The 16,823-nt window shown below is 40.6% G+C and overlaps 1 protein-coding gene and 1 long non-coding RNA gene across 3 annotated transcripts in view; one reads left to right on the top strand and one right to left on the bottom strand.

The window, feature by feature from the left end:
• Window positions 1–11,981, bottom strand: part of KYAT3 (kynurenine aminotransferase 3) — a 73,786-nt gene extending 61,805 nt beyond the window's left edge. Inside the window, exons 1-2 of one of the 2 annotated variants that reach the window (XM_043876539.1) lie at window positions 11,846–11,981; window positions 4,305–4,404 (exon numbers count right to left, since the gene is read on the bottom strand). In XM_043876539.1, coding sequence (XP_043732474.1) covers window positions 4,305–4,403 — 99 coding nt within the window. In that variant the 5' untranslated portion in view covers window position 4,404; window positions 11,846–11,981. The remainder of the gene's footprint in view (window positions 1–4,304; window positions 4,405–11,845) is intronic. The other variant, XM_043876540.1, reaches the window with a different exon arrangement.
• A 66-nt stretch (window positions 11,982–12,047) lies between these two features.
• LOC122676936 overlaps window positions 12,048–16,823 on the top strand; it is a 28,110-nt gene continuing 23,334 nt past the window's right edge. Inside the window, exon 1 of the long non-coding RNA XR_006335675.1 lies at window positions 12,048–12,169. This is a non-coding gene — a long non-coding RNA (uncharacterized LOC122676936). The remainder of the gene's footprint in view (window positions 12,170–16,823) is intronic.

Here is a 16,823-nt window from a genome sequence, read left to right as displayed (position 1 = left end):
AAGAGAATTCCTTGAAAGAATAATGAAACAGATAATTGTGTGTAGTGTCTTGTCGATTAGTCACCTCCGACTCTTTGCAATCCCATGGACTGTAGCCCACCAGCATCTCTGTCCACAGAATTTTCCAAGCAAAAATACTGGAGTCAGTTGCCAGTTCTTCCTTCTGGAGATCTTCACCACATGGGACTCAAACCTTTGTCTCTTGTATCTATGGCATTGGCAGGCAGAGTCTTTATCACTGGGCCACCTCGGAAGCCTGATAATTGGTCTACCAGACACTGAATTCAAAGAGTTAGTAATAAGAATGCTAAATGAATTAAGAAAGAGAATTGGTCTAAACACAGATTATTTCAACAAAGAACAATAGAACCTATAAAGAAGACCCAATCAAAAATAGATAATTGAATTTCTGAGATAAAAAGCACTCTAGAAGCAACGAATAGCTGTGTTAAATTACATAGAAGAAATGATCTGGAAGACAGAATAAATCACCCAATCAAACAACAAACAGAAAAATAAAAAACAAAAAAAGAAAGCAACATACAAGATTAATAAAATGTAAAATGTGCCAACCTTTCTATAACAGGAGTTCTAGAAGGTGAAGAAAGACAGAAGGGGATCAAAATGTATTTTAAAGAAGTATGGCAGAAAAATTTCCAACACTAAGGAAGCAAACAGATATCCAGGTACAGGAAGCACAGAGAGTCTCCAAAAAGATGAACCTAGACAGACACACAGTAAGACAGATAATTAAAATGGCAAAAGCAAAAGAGAGAATCAAAAGGCAGTAAGGAAAAAACAAAGAATCATGTACAAAGGAATACCTATAACACTATCAACAGGTAGTTCAGTTCAGTTCAGTTGCGTCCGACTCTGCAACCCCAGGCTTCCTGTCCATCACCAACTACCAGAGCTTGCTCAAACTCATGTCCATCAACAGGGAGAGGACCCAAATAAAACACAAGATCAAAGACAGGAAACCTCAATACCACAAAGATTTTAAAAAAAAAGAGAGAATACTATGAATGGTTATATGCCAACAGATTGGACAACTTAGAAAAAATGGACAAATTTCTAGACACATATGGCTTGCCAAGATGGAGTCAAAAAGAATTTAACCAGACCAATCACTAGAAGCAAAATGGAATCTGTAATAAACAAAACTCCCTTCATTCCCTGGTGGCTCAGTGGTAGAGAATCCACTTGTCAATGCAGGATACAAGGATTAGATCTCTGCTCTGGGAAGACCCCACATGCTGCAGAACAACTAAGCCCACAGCTGTGCCACAACTGCTGAGCCTGTGCTCCAGAGCTCAGGAACTGCAGCTGCTGAAGTCCGGGTGCTCTAGACTCTATGCTCTGAAACGAGAGAAGCCACCACAATGAGGAGCCCATGAATCACAACTAGAAAGTGGCCCCTGCTCACTGCAACTAGAGCAAAACTGCATGTAGCAATGAAGACTCAGCACAGCCAAAAGTAAATAACGTTAAAAAGGAAAAAAAACTCCCCTCAAACAAGTCTAGGACCTGCTTCAGTGGGAAATTCTACCAAACAAATAAAGAAGAACTTATTCTTTTCAAAGTATTCAAAAAAAAAAAAAGAAAAGAAGAGGGAAATCTCCCAAGTTCACTCTACAATGCCACCATTACTCTGATACCAAAACCAGACAGTCACTAACAAAACAAGAAAATTATTATAGGCCAGTATCCTTGATGAAAACAGAGGCAAAAATCCTCAACAAAATACTAGCAAACAGAATCCAATAATACATAAAAAAGATCACACACCATGATCAGGTTGGATTTATTCCAGTGTTACATGGATAAAGGGAAGTCGCTCAGTCGTGTCCAACTCTTTGAGACCCCATGGACAGTAGCGTGCACCAAGCTCCTCTGTCCATGGGATTTTCTAGGCAAGAATACTGGAGTGGGTTGCCATTTCCTTCTCCAGGGAATCTTCCCGACCCAGGGACCGAACCCAGGTCTCCCGCATTGTAGACAGACACTCGACCGTCTGAGCCACCAGGGAAGTCCTGTTACATGGATAATTCAACACACACAAATCAATGTGATACATCATTTCAACAAAAGGAAACAGAGAAACCACATATATTCTCAATAGCTGCAGAAAAAGCATCTGACAAAACACAACATGAATTCATGATAAACAGTCTTCTTAAAGTGGGTATAAAGGGTGCATAGCTCAACATAACACAGGTCATTTATGACAAACCTATAGCCAATGTAATATTCAACACTGAAAAGTCTAGAAATAACCTACTCAGCTTTGGTCAGCTAATCTACATAAAGGAGATAAGATCATACAGGGAGAAAAGACAATCTCTTCAATAAGTGGTGCTGGGAAAACTGGACAGCCACATGTAAAATAATGAGATTAGAACATTCTCTCATACCATATACAAAAACAAACTCAAAATGGCTTAAACACCTAAATGTAAGACATGATACCATAAAATACTTAGAAAAGAACATACGTGAAACAGTCTTTGACATAAGTCATAGCAATGTTTTCTTAGTCTCCCAAAGCAAAAGAAATAAAGGAAAAAATTAACAAATGGGACCTAATCAAAATTAAGTTTTTGCATAGCAACGGAAGTCATTAGTAAAATGAAAAGACAACCTACAGAATGGGAAAAAATACTTGCAAATGATGCAACCAACAAGGAGTTAACACCCAAAATATACAACCAGCTCACACAACTCAATATCAAAAAAACAAAGACCCAATCAAAAAATGGGCAGAAGACCTGAATAGATATTTTTCCAAAGAAGATATAGAGAGAGATGGCTACTAGGCACATAAAAAGATGCTCAACATCACTAGCCAACAGAAAAATGTAAAACAAAAGCACAATGAGCTATCAACTCATAGTGATCAGAAGGGCTATAATCAAAAATGTCTATAAATAATAAACGTGTAGAAAAAGGAGTCTTTGTACCCTGTTGGTAGAAATGTAAATAGGTACAGCCAGTATGGAAAACAGTATGGAGGTTCCTTAAAAAATTAAAAATAAAACTACTATATGATCCAGCAAGTCCACTCCTGTGTATATACCTGGGGGGGGGGGGGGGACACCTCTAATTCAAAAGGATGCACGCTCCTCAATGTTCATAGTATCACTATTTATAACAGCCAAGACATGGATGGCAGCCAAGCACCATCAACAGATGACTGGCTTAAGAAGATATGACACATAAACAAAGGAATATAACTCTCCATAAAAAAGAATGAAATACCAACATTTGCAGCAATGTGGATGGACCTAAAGAATATTATGCTAAGTAAAATAAACAGAGAAAAACAAATACTATATGATAGCACTTATATGTGGAATCTAAAAACTAATTAATCTAAAAACAAACGTGTGGTTATCAAAGCAGGTGGGGTGAAATGAGGAGCGTGTGATTAACAGATACAAACCACTATACAGAAAATAGATAAGCAATAAGGATTTGCTGTATAGCACAGGGAATTATACCCAATATCCCATAATAATCTATAATGGAATATAACCTGTAAAAAAAAAACTGAATCACTATGCCGTATATCTGAAAGTAACACAATATTGTAAATCAACTATACTTCAATTGAAAAAAAAAATACATAAATTGAGATAATGAATAAAATGCCCTGCACTATTCCTGACAAGGCTATGGTTTTTCCAGTAGTCATGTATGGATATGAGAGTTAGAATATAAAGAAAGCTGAGCGCCGAAGAATTGATGCTTTTGAACTGTGGCGTTGGAGAAGACTCTTGAGAGTCCCTTGGACTGCATGGAGATCCAACCAGTCCATCCTAAAGGAAATCAGTCCTGGGTGTTCACTGGAAGGACTGATGTTGAAGCTGAAACTCCAGTACTTTGGCCCGCTGATGTGAAGAGCTGACTCATTGGAAAAGACCCTGATGCTGGGAAAGACTGAAGGTGAGAGGAGAAGGGGACAACAGAGAATGAGATGGTTGGATGGCATCACCAACTTAAGAGTTTGGGTAAACTCTGGGAGTTGGTGATGGACAGGGAGGCCTGGCGTGCTGTGGTTCATGGGGTTGCAAAGAGTCGGACACGACTGAGCAATTAAATTGAACTGATGCCTGACATACAGACAGGCAAGCAGCTGTCTAGTCAAAGTCAGTTCTAGTTAATGACAAGAGATCGTTTCAACTTATATAACACAAATACTCATTCTAATAAAACAAGTACAAAATAGCCATGAAAAATTGTCTTTTTCAAACACTGCAGAATATGTGCAATTTTATTTCTCTAAGTGACTAAGCAATACCTACAGCAGAAGTAGAGAGTCCAAGGATTTTTGAAGCACAAACTGTCTTCAGGAATTCAGGTCTACTGCTAAGGGTGCAGAGTCTCCCCCAGGCCAAAAACATGCTACAGAATAAAAGAAAAAAATGTAAAGGGAGTAAATGTATACTTATACCACTATTAAACACAGCTACCCAACAGACCATAACCTTGTATAAAATAGAAATTAACTTTTTCTATAGCTGAGTTTTCTATGATATAATCTCTCATTATGAGAAATGTTCCAATTATTTCAACAGAATTCTTTTTTATACAAATTTATACATGTGTCATTTTAAACTAGATCTGTAAGGATATGATGAATTTAAAAAATAAAGCTCTACTTTAGTCTAGAGCATTAAACTATAGGAAGTAGAAGTTCTATTTCTAGTAGCCATAAAATCCATAATGTTTCAATCTAAGAACTACTGAAACTCAGAATCATCTGGAGAAGTCACTAGTAAAAGCACAATTCCTAACAGTAAATTAAAGTTGTTAGAAGCAGGTTGTTTAGAAAGCTATTTGAAAAGGACTATAGTAGATCCTTGAGAAATAAAAAGAATATATGAATGAAACTACCCTTATTTTTTCAGATGGTACTTCCCTCACCAATTCTATAATTAGCAAGCCCCATTAAGAGATTCCAGCTACCTAGCAGGCATGCATTCTGAATTACTTCTCTACCTGATTCTGAATTATTTCTCTACCTGTAAGGAAATTATTATCACTGTGGGTCAACAGAGGGAGATCAAAGCAAAATGGACTTCTTTTATGATACTGCCACTTACAGGTAAAAGAATTCAGGGCAGTAGAAATTTCCTGTAAGGTTCTACTCCAACAATATTCTATCAGTGGAGGGCATTTCCTTTATCTTTAATAATCAAACTTAAAAAAAGAAAAAAAGACATACTTTATGGATTCAAACCGCCTACTGAAACTAATTATGAATCTCCTTAAGTGACCAAAATTTGAAGGCTACAGAAAGCTTTAGATGTGAGAAATAACATATTTGATGTTTCTAAAAGAGTAAAATAGAAAATCCTGACCTTGTCAACAAAATCTCAGCTTAAATGACAGCCTCTTAGCCATTCTACATCACATGAGCCTAGGTTAACTCTCTGCAAAGCACTTTGTTTGGCTGACAACTCACTCGCTCATTTGGTAATTTAATGTAGGTGCCGTGAGTAGGGGCCTGGTATGTTTAGTTCACTTCTCTGGTACACAGGAGGCATGTTATAAATAAATGTGTCAAATGAATGAGTACATAAAATCACCATATAAATTAATGATTTCAGTGAACTATTTATAATGAGTCCTTTTATGAAATAGTGATTCCTTTGTAAATAACGACTTCTTAGGTTTCTTTCAAGTCAAAAAAGAAAGAAAAGTGAAGTTGCTCAGTCGTGTCCAACTCTTTAGGATCCCATGGACTGTAGCCTACCAGGCTCCTCCATTCATGGGATTTTCCAGGCAAGAGTACTGGAGTGGGTTGCCGTTGCCTTCTCCAGGGGATTTTGCTGACCCAGGGATCGAAACTGGGTCTCCCACATTGTAGGCAAATGATTTACCGTCTGAGCCACCGAGGAAGTCTCTTTGAAGTCAAAGTTTTCTTAAATCAAGATATGCCTATTCTTGGGTCATTAATAGTTTTGTTCAGGAATAAAATATTAATGGGATTAGGCAGCAGGGATAGTTCTGAGGAAAGGTATTACTGAACAACAGTAATAATATTGTTCATAGTTATTGTTCAATAACTATGTTGAACAATCTTCACTCAGTAGCAAGAAGTTATTTGAATTCAGACAATATGTTTTTCAACAAATTCCCAATTGTTTAAGTTCAGCCTAATTTCTTTGGTATTAAGGAAAGTGTAAGTAAAATATTTTCTTGCAAGTAGACAAGTGAGAGAAACCTCTTCTACGTTCTTCACATAAATGAGGGTTGGGGGCTGAGAGGGGAGCAAACAGGACTAGGAATCAGGACATGCTGTGCTTTGCTTAGTCACTCAGTCATGTCTGACTCTTTGTGAACCTATGGACTGTAGCCCACCAGGCTCCTCTGTCCATGGGAATTCTCCAGGCAAGAATACTGGAGTGGGTTGCCATGTCCTCCTCCAGGGGATCTTCTCAACCCAGGTCTCCCACGTTGCAGGCAGATTCTTTACTGTCTGAGCCACCAGAAAGAAAGAAAGAGAAGTCGCTCAGTCATGTCCAACTCTTTGCAATCCCATGGACTGTAGCCTACCAGGCTTCTCCGTCCATGGGATTTTCCAGGCAAGAATACTGGAGTGGGTTGCCATTTCCTTCTCCAGGAGGTCTTTCTGACCCAGGGATTGAACCCAGGTCTCCCACATTGTATGCAGACACTTCACAGTCTGAGCCACCAGGGAATTCACCACCAGGCAAGTCCGTAAATACTGGAATGGGTAGCCTATCCCCTCTCCAGGGGATCTTTCCAACCCAGGAATCAAACTGGGGTCTCCTGCATTACAGGCGGATTCTTTACCAGTCGAGTTACAAGGAATCAGGGTACCTGGATTCTAATCCATATTTTTTCTATTAAAAAAATTTTTTTTTTTTATTCTCAGACAATTCCCTAACTCTTGCTGGGCCTTAGTTTCCTCATATTTCTGAACAGATAAATAAACGAATCCTTGAAGGTAACCTCAGAAAGTACTGTTAAGTCACTGGCTGGTTGTGTGTGACCTCGGATAGCAGGTCTTGGGAGATTTCCCCTCAGATTGGGTAAGCCACGCCTTCTGGCCACCGGACCTCAGTACTGATTGCCCCTAGGAAGTTGACACTAAATCTGCTGGTTTTCATCTGGAAATTCAAAGCCTAAATCCCATCCCTCTCCCATTTTCCATAGCACATTACCTCTATAATGCAATGTATTGCCTGGAAACTGACACAGCTCTTCATTTCTCTTTCACTTATCAAACTTTCTACTGTGCCTCTTGGAACAGCTGTACCATTCTCATGAAATCCCATTATATATGTTTTCAGAGAGTTTCTTCTACCTCCTAGCTTGAACTCAAGCTTATTGCTCCCTGAGGATAGTACTTCTATACTCCTCAGTGTCAGCTTTTGTTTGTATATGTCCCACTTACCTCTTTCTTGTTGTCTATTCTACCATTACTGGCCTATTACTCCCCTCATCTGCCTCACTGATATTATTATTAATATCTCTGACCTGATGATAACTCCTTGTCATTTTAGAATTTTATCATTAGGCACAGTTTTCTTCTCAACTCTAAGTACTGTGATCACCCCAGGTAATTCCAATGTCTTCAGAGAGAACTCACCCAACAACTGATGTCCCAGTGCCCATTGCTCATTCCATTCTATGCACTGTCTCCGAAGTTCACACTGTACACCTTGCCATTACCACAATCTGATCTAATCCCAAAACAATTAATTGAAGTATTCTGTCCTTGACCATACACTACCTATCCTTTCAATTAAATTCTTCCAACTAATATTATTCATCAATATCTCTAGATCTCCAGGAGGCTGCCTCTCCTTTTCCCAATCAGCCCTCACCTTCCTTTATTTTCCAATTTAGATGCCAGTTCCACAGCTTCAGTAATGTTCTTGACAATGCCCTAGCTCCCCTTGTTTGTCTTTGCTCCCACCTATTGGGTTGGCCAAAAAGTTCCTTCCATTTTTTAAGTAAAAATAAAAGACACATTTTTTTTTCATTTTCACGAAGAACTTTATTGAATAATATATTCATCATTTTGTTCCACTACCTTCTACCATTTTCCAAGCAACTTCATAATTCCATCTCCCCCAAATTTTTATCTTTTTGAGCAAAGAAGTGTTCCAAGTGACTTTTACAATCTTCCAGGGAGTTGAAAATCTTTCCATTAAGAAAATTTTATAAGGACAGAAATAAATGGACATCTGAAGGTGCAATATCTGGTGAATACGATGAATGAATCAGAACTTCCCAGCCTAGCTATAACACTTTTTGACTGGTCATCAAAGAAACATGTGGTCTTGTGTTATCCTGATGAAAGACTATGGGTTTTTTGTTGACTAATTCTGGTTGGTTTTCCTCAAGTGCTGTTTTCAGTTTGTCTAAATGGGAACATTACTTGTTGGAATTAATCATCTGGTTTTCCAGAAGGAGATCATAATAGAGGATTCCCTTCCAATCCCACCATAAACACAACACCTTCTTTCGATGAAGAGCAGCCTTTGGTATGGTTGGTGGGTCATTCACTTGCCCCATGATCTCTTCTGTTCCACATTATTGTACAGTATCCATTTTTTAGTGTCCATCACAATTTTTTAAATTTATTTTTTGATTTTTTTAAATGCACATGGATACGACATATTATGGCTGTCGTAATACAATCTAACAAAATTGTTTCAAATGAAGTTAAAGACAACTAAGTGCTACTAGAGTCATCTTATGGAAAAAAGCAAATGCACCTTTTGGCCAACCCAATATAAAACCCTGACCCTAGAGGAACTCAATTATAGTGTCTGTTTTTTCCTATGGCCCATGAAACTTTGTACTGCTGCAGAAAATCACAAAGGATAGGATTGGTTTCACCAAAAATTGATGGTCATTAATTTCAAAATGACCCCCAAAACTCTCTAGCATTTCTCCTATATTATATAGGTAAAGATGGTAGAGGATGCCAACCCAAAATATGCCACTTTGGCCTAAGGTTTATTTTGACCTAAAGGCATGTGAAAAATAGTCGAGCCAAGAGGAGCCAAGAAGAGTGATCTGATCGTACCCTTTCTTCCTGAAAACAGGAGATAACATGCCCATGTGAAAGATACCTGCTCTGTATCGGGGGGGGGGGGGGGGGGGGGGGGGGGGCGGTGAGGTATGGAGAGAGACATTCTTACAGAGTTAAAGCTGAGAGAATTCTGTACAAACAGACCTAGTTAAAATAATTCTTATCTTCCTTTAAATTTCCCTATATTTTTTGGTTACTTTCCCACAAAGGCCTTTCTCTGTTCAACCTGCCTTAAAAGCATTTGATTTTGCCACTTCTTTGGGTCTTCATTTTCTCACAAAAGTGTCTCTGTCACATAGAACTTAAACTAAATGTGTGCTTTTCTCCTGTTAATCTGTCTTATGTCAGTTTAATTCTCGGCCTCAGCCAAAAGCCATTAAAAGAATAGGCAATATTTCTCTCCCATAGTACAAAATGATTATTTTAATTTTTCCAACACTCCTCTAACAGATAACCCTCTTTAGACTAAGCAGATGACCATGTTTTCTATCAGAGAGAAAACAGAAGCCATCATATGGAAATTTTTTCAACTTGCCCACATCTAAAAAAACTAAACCAAAAACATTCCTTTTTTCTTCCTATTATGATAAACTGATCCTGCTACAAAAGAACAGTCTCTCCTCCCATGACTTGGATGCTATTTCTCTCCCTTGCTCCATTGACTGTTACCACTCTCTTCTATATATTCGTTTCTCCTAGTTAAGAAGATACAATTTTATTGACTGTCCCTTTTCCTCAACCTATACTTCTTAGCCCAGGGCAATGCAACATTTGTACTGATTTCTCCAGAGAGGCAGCTCTGGCCCAAGTCAATTTTGACCTTCATACTGATAAATCCAGTGGACATTGTTAAATTCTCACTTTTCTTGAGTTCTCTTCAGCTTTATATCTGCTAGTTAAGCCCTATCTCCTCCCAGAAACACTATGTTCCCTTGGCTTTTGACACACTACAATCTCTCATTTTCCTCCCACGTCAATGACGAAATTCCTCAGTGCCCAGATACAGGCTCGATCTTCTTCTCACTCATTACTCTCACTAGGTAATTTTGTTGTAGAAGGAATCGTGGGGGCATCGGTGAAAAATTAGCTCCAAAGAAATCTAAGCAGGCTAACAGACATATTCAGAACCTCTAAGACTTACTTCTTTTGTACTTTAAACACTTTTGAGCAGCACTTTAAAGCAATTAACTTTCCCTATGCATATTCACTAATAAAAACACCTGAGATATCACTGAAAAGTTGGAAAAAAATAAAAAGGTATATGGCTTTTAATATTAAACCACATTTTCACTGTTTTGGTTTTTTTTCTCATTTATACTTAAAAACGATGCTCTGTGAAGAAAATCAGGAAACTGTGAATCAGTGTCATCTAGTAAACATGAATACGGCATATTATACGTAAGGTAAATTCCACTGTAATGTAGGCATGATCAACAGAAAATTTATTTATTATCTTTGGTGTAGATTGTTTAAAATGAAGATACTGAAGGTATGTGTGGTGCATCTGGGGGTGACCTGAAGTTGAGAAGGCTGATGAATTGTTACAGAATCCAGAGCCAAAAGGTGAGTAAAGCAATCTAAATGAATGGTAAAAAGTTTGAAGCTCTGGGCTTAAAATCCAAATGATGAATTTGTAACCACTCTACATACTGAGGAGGAGAGGTAGGAAGAGATGCAGTGAATCCCACAAAGTCCAGAATGTCCAGGTTAATTGCAAGCTCAAGGAAGATTAATGTATGACTGCCAAAAGAGCTAGTGCTAATTAATGTACAAAACAGGTTAAGAGTCTGATCAAAAGTTTATTTCCACTTCTTGCTCTGCCTGTTAGTCCACTTCTAGAATGTTTCTAAGGCTTACTGATAAAACAGAGGGAAAGTAGGAGGTGAAGAAGGTACTGGCAGGGAAAGTACAGTGGGAATAATAAACCTCAAAGCCTGAAGCAAGAATGGAAAAATCCGCCATATGGAGCCGGTTTAAGACAGGAGACATGAGCCTGAAAACGCTGAATGGCTGTTTTGTGAAAGCGGAATTCTAGCAATTATAAACTTCTGTAGAGGGCAGTAATACGGCGCTCGGTTTAAGTTGGCAGGAGTTCGGTTTTAGGCCCACGTGACTTAAAACTTAGTAATGGCGGGTGTGCAGCCAGGTGTGGATGGAGCCGGCTGCCCGGCTCAGGCAGAGGTGTAGGAGCCCAGCGCCTGCAAGACGGAGTGTCCGTACTCGGCGGGGGGCTCCAAAAGCACCAGACTGGACCGCTTTTCTTTAATCTAAAAACCATGGGTTCCACTAAGAGCCACTATGTGGTAAGTTAGCAGCCTGTGTTTCCTTTTTTTATTGAGAATCTCGGTTACAGATCAACTGGACTCGGTATCAGCTTCCTACACCTTTTACAAAACATCCAAATTGCAAAATCAAGCGCAAAAAGGGCAGACGAGGACCGGGGTCCCGGGGTCCCACTCTTGAAGGCCAGCACTTCGGTGCTCCTTCCTCTCCGTAGCAAACTCTGAAGCTCCAGCGCTGACCCTTTGCTACCAGGCCCGCAGTCCACCGAAGCCGAGAGTCAAGAGGCCCAACTCCGAGCTCCTGCCCCAGCTCGGGAAGGCGATTCCGAATCTTGTTGGAAATCTAACCCCGCTCTTCCTCCAACCTCGCCAGGCGCGCGGCACGGCAGCGCACCCCAACCGGTCTCCCGCCTCATCTCGCTCCCGGTGGGTCTGAGCCAAAACAGCAACCATGACCACCCGAGTGCCCTTCTAGCGCCACACTCACCTTTCTCGCGCGAACACGTCGCTTCTCGGAGCTCAAGTCCCGCGAGGGCTCGAGAGCCTGATGGGGCGGGATTCGGGTTTAGGGGCGGAGCCTGAACGGAGACTGATTGGGGTCGCGGACTCGATGCGATTGAGTAGGAACAGGGGTGAAAAAGGGGGCGGCGAGTGGTCGGAGGAGAGTAAGCCGGCAGGATGGAGCTTCGCTGCGATGTGATCAGGATTGTCTGAGGGGCTTGGATTCGGACGCGATTTGCTGTGCGGACAGCGGGATTGGGGTGGACCAGGCAGGTGGAGATGCGGAGCCAGATCGGAGCTGCTGAAGCAGGTCTGGTTAAGGGGTGGAATGGGGCGGGGGGTTGTCTAAGGCCGGGATTGGGTATGAAATTTAGGTCCACAGCTCTAATTGGATGTATGTGACCGATTGGTTTGGGGCGGATTCTAGGGCAAGGATTGATTTGGAAGAAAGGGCTAGAGGTGGGGCCACAGGACTTAGATAAGGGGAGGGTTGTAGTTAGAATGATGTTAGAAGGTGCCAGAGAGGGCAAGGCTAAAGAGAGTGTGTAAAAGGGTTTGTACGTGTATTTATCACCTGGCGGGGGCTGGGGGTGGGGGTGCGGGGTGCGGTTTGAACAAAAAAGCACAGAGGAACTTTACCTTCCTGAACGAGTTCGATCAGAGAACTGAAAATGGAATGTGGTATGAAACTGAGAAGCAAAGTAAGTGACACTTGAAACGGTGAAGGAAAAAAATCGGCTAGGAGAAAAAGGAACACCAGGAATTACTCATCTGTTGAGGGCGGTGTTTAGTGAAAGGAGGGGTTCTGGTAAGAATTGAGTTTCATAACTAGATTTTTCTTCCTCTCCTAACTTAAGAAGACGAGTGGATAGAAGGAGTGGGAAGAGCAGTAGCTTGTTATTCAACTACAGAGGAGAGAACAAAGATAATCTTTGGTTGAAGGAATCTACTCTGCAGCTAGGTACCAAGAGATTCAGAAGTTGATTAGGTGGGTGGAGAAATTATTGTGTACAGTAGGGAATCTACCCCAGACTGTGAGCTACTGTTGAGGCACAATGGTTTGTCAATACTCTCCACCAAGAGGCCACAAGGAACACACCTGTAGTTAAAAGGTTGGGTTTATTACTCCTTGCAAAAAGAGAGAGCTTACATCTTGGGGAACTGTGGGTCGTTTCAATAACAAACTGGTAGATGAGACCTAGAGGATTTGGGCTTATACTGAGTGATTTGGGGGGAGGGTCCAAGGAAATGGAGATCCATGCTGTTTTGGGTGCTGTCAGGAAGTGGGGGTAATCATTAGATCGGGTATCATAATATACCTCATGTAGAAGAAGGGAGGAAAATTGCAAAGCTAATTTTGTAATTGATAAAAAGCAATGTTTTTGCTAGTCAGGAGAGGAGGAAGTTTGCTGTTTTGGTAGTTGGCAGTGACCTTGTTTTATCTGGGTTTAGGCGCAATTATTGCTTGAGCTTGTCTGTTGTGTCACTTCATCATAATTGTAGAGTGTCTGATGTTAGTGTTCTGTCAGATTGCTATATTTTATTGGAAACACCTGGGCTAGTTCCTAACAATGTTGAAACCTTAAGGGTAAGTTTCAGTTCAGTCCCTCATACCAGGTACTAGTTTTCTTTTTCTCAGATTTAACAAATATACGAATTGACAGTGTAGATGCTGAGCCTTCTGGGGGTAATGGGGCACAGAAAGTGTCTCAGACCTTAAAGAGGAAGAAAGAGACAATAGTTAAATAAATACATACAGTGACTTCAGATGGTGATAAGTGCTCTGAAAGAAACAATGAGGGTTGCAGACTGCAGATAGTTTAAATATGATAGTCAGGAAGTCTTCTTTTTTGAGAAGGTAACGTTTGAACCAGAACTGAATGATAAAGAGACAGCCTTGTCAAAAATAATTCTTGAAAGGAAAATAGCAGTTGAAAAGGCTCTGATATATGAGTAAACTTGGCAAGTGAGGAACAGGAGAGAGGCAGGTGTGTATAAAACACAATAATCCAGGGGAAAGTGCTTCCAGATTAGGATGGAGAGGAAGACAGGGACCAGATCATGCAGATGAAGACCACAGAAATTTTTTATTTTATATTGAAGTAGCCATTGGAAAACCTTAAGCAGAGGGATAACGTAATCTTCAGTTCAGTTCAGTCACTCAGTCGTGTCCAACTCTTTGAGACCCCATGAATCGCAGCACGCCAGGCCTCCCTGTCCATCACCAACTCCTGGAGTTTGCCCAAACTCATGTCCATTGAGTCGGTGATGCCATCCAGGCAGCTCATCCTCTGTCATCGCCTTCTCCTCCTGCCCCCAATCCTTCCCAGCATCAGGGTCTTTTCCAGTGAGTCAACTCTTCATATCAGGTGGCCAAAGTATTGGAGTTTCAGCTTCAACATCAGTCCCTCCAATGAACACCCAGGATTGATCTTTAGGATGGACTGGGGACTCTCAAGAGTCTTCTCCAACACCACAGTTCACAAGCATCAATTCTTCAGCACTCAGCTTTCGTAACTTTCACATCCATACATGACTACTGGAAAAACCAAAGCCTTGACTAGATGACCTTTGTTGACAAAGTAATGTCTCTGCTTTTTAATATGCTATCTAGGTTGGTCATAACTTTCCTTCCAAGTAAGCTTCTTTTAATTTCATGGCTGCAGTCACCATCTGCAGTGATTTTAGAGCCCCCCAAAATAAAGTCTGACACTGTTTCCACTGTCTCCCCATCTATTTTCCATGAAGTGATGGGACCAGATACCATGATCTTAGTTTTCTGAATGTTGAGCTTTAAGCCAACTTTTTCACTCTCCTCTTTCACTTTCATCAAGAGGCTTTTTAGTTCCTCTTCACTTTCTGCCATAAAGGTGGTGTCATCTGCATATCTTAGTCACATTTATTATTATTATTTTTTTTCTTAGTCACATTTAAAATAGACACTCCAGTTCCTTTGGAGAAGAGACTTGTTGTTGGGCCCAGAGCAGAAGCAGAAACATCTGTGGAGGTTGTTAGAGGGATAGATGATGTTTTCTGGGCTCAAGTGATGGCAAAGGAGGGAAAGAGCGCTAAGGGTCACAATGTTCATTCTACCAACATCTACTTACTCCTCTATTTCAGCTCTACCCCTCCACAGTCACCTGTTGCCCTAACGATCCGGGAGCAAGTGACGAGAATGAAGACAAAACACGAAATCTGGTGCAATGGGTCAGGGGACATGCAGCCTCTACTGGACTGAGGTGCAGAGTCCACTCTGAGTCCAGCTTTTATTCCTAATTGCAGACTACAAGACTTTTTTTGATCTTATCTTTACCAAGACACTACACTGACATAGTCCAGATCTCCTTGTTTTTACCCCAGGCCATTCCCTTTTGGGCTTGTCTCAGGAACAATCAGCAAGTGCATAGGCAATGTTCAAGCCTGACCCCAATCCGGTGTTCCAAGGTCTCTGCTTTCATGATCCCAGTCATACTCCCTTCTGGGTCTGGTCTTGGGGTTTGTAACAAGGAGATTATTCTTAAGAAAAACATGAAAGATAATCATTAACACAGTTTCTTAACACATGCTGTTTTTCCAGGTGCTATTGCTGTGGAATTTCTCAAGGCTGTGAAAGTACATTTTTAGGAATTCCCACCACAGTCACCTCTGCCTACCTTCTCCTGACTTGGAGCCTCTCTGTTTGCAGTCTTCAGAGTGTAAACTGCAAATCTATTGCTGAAGTGAAGGACAACCAGTTATTGGGGGTGCATGAACTTGCCGTGGGGATCTGGGGATCTAGTTCTTTGTTAGAAAGGACTTTAAATGACCCTCCTGTGTTTAGTCCTGAATCTTTGAAGAGTTCTGTGAGGGTAGGTGTAGTTGCTTTCTTAACTTTCTTTGTGATTGATCTGGGATCCATGTTTTTTAATCTGCTCTAAATTCTACCTGCCTATTTGCTTTCTAACATCTTTAGTCTTGCTGTCACTGTCATTCCCCTTGTTTTGGCTCTTACGGGGTTATCACTTAAAAGAACTGCCTCAATGCTATTTCAGTGGGGTTTAAGTAGAGAGATCTCTAGTCTTTCCCATTCTATTGTTTTCCTCTATTTCTTTGCATTGATCACTTAGGAAGGCTTTCTTATCTCTCCTTGCTATTCTTTGGAACTCTGTATTGAGATAGATATAGCTTTCCTTTTCTCCTTATTTTCTTAACTCTTTGTAAGGCCTCCTCAGACAACCATTTTGCCTTTTTGCATTTCTTCTTCTTGGGGATGGTTTTGATCACTGCCTCCTGTACAATGTTACAAATCTCCATCCATAGTTCTTTAGGCAGTCCATCAGATCTATTCTCTTGAAAATTTTGTCACTTCAACTATATAGTCATAAGGGATTTGATTTAGGTCATACCTGAATGGTCTAGTGGTTTTCCCTGCTTTCTTCAGTTTAAGTCTGAATTTGGAAATAAGGAGTTCATGATCTGAGCCACAGTCAGCTCCCGGTCTTGTTTTTGCTGAGTGTATAGAGCTTCTTCATCTTAGGCTGCGAAGAATATAATCAATCTGATTTCAGTATTGACTATCTGGTGATGTCCATGTGTAGAATCGTCTCTTGTGTTGTTGGAAGAGGGTGTTTGCTATGACTAGTGCATTCTCTTGGCAAAATTCTGTTTGCCTTTGCCCTGCTTCATTTTGTACTCCAAGGTCAAACCTGCCTGTTAGTCCAGGTATCTCTTGACTTCCTACTTTTGCATCCCAGTCTTCTATGATGAAAAGGAGATCTTTTTTGTGTTTATGTGTGTGTTAGTTCTAGAAGGTCTTGTAGGTCTTCATAGAACTATTCAACTTCAGCTTCTTCAGCATTACTGGTCGGGACACAGACTTGGATTACTGTGATGCTGAATGGTTTGCCTTGGAAAAGAAAAGAAATCATTCTGTTGTTTTTGAGATTGCATCCAAATACTGCATTTTGGACTCTTGTTGACTATGA

Source organism: Cervus elaphus, chromosome 20 (genome assembly GCF_910594005.1).
Source record: "Cervus elaphus chromosome 20, mCerEla1.1, whole genome shotgun sequence".
In the NCBI taxonomy this organism is placed as follows: domain Eukaryota; kingdom Metazoa; phylum Chordata; class Mammalia; order Artiodactyla; family Cervidae; genus Cervus; species Cervus elaphus.
The sequence above is the reverse complement of the archived record's forward strand: the minus strand, read 5'-3'. Positions and strand labels throughout refer to the sequence as shown.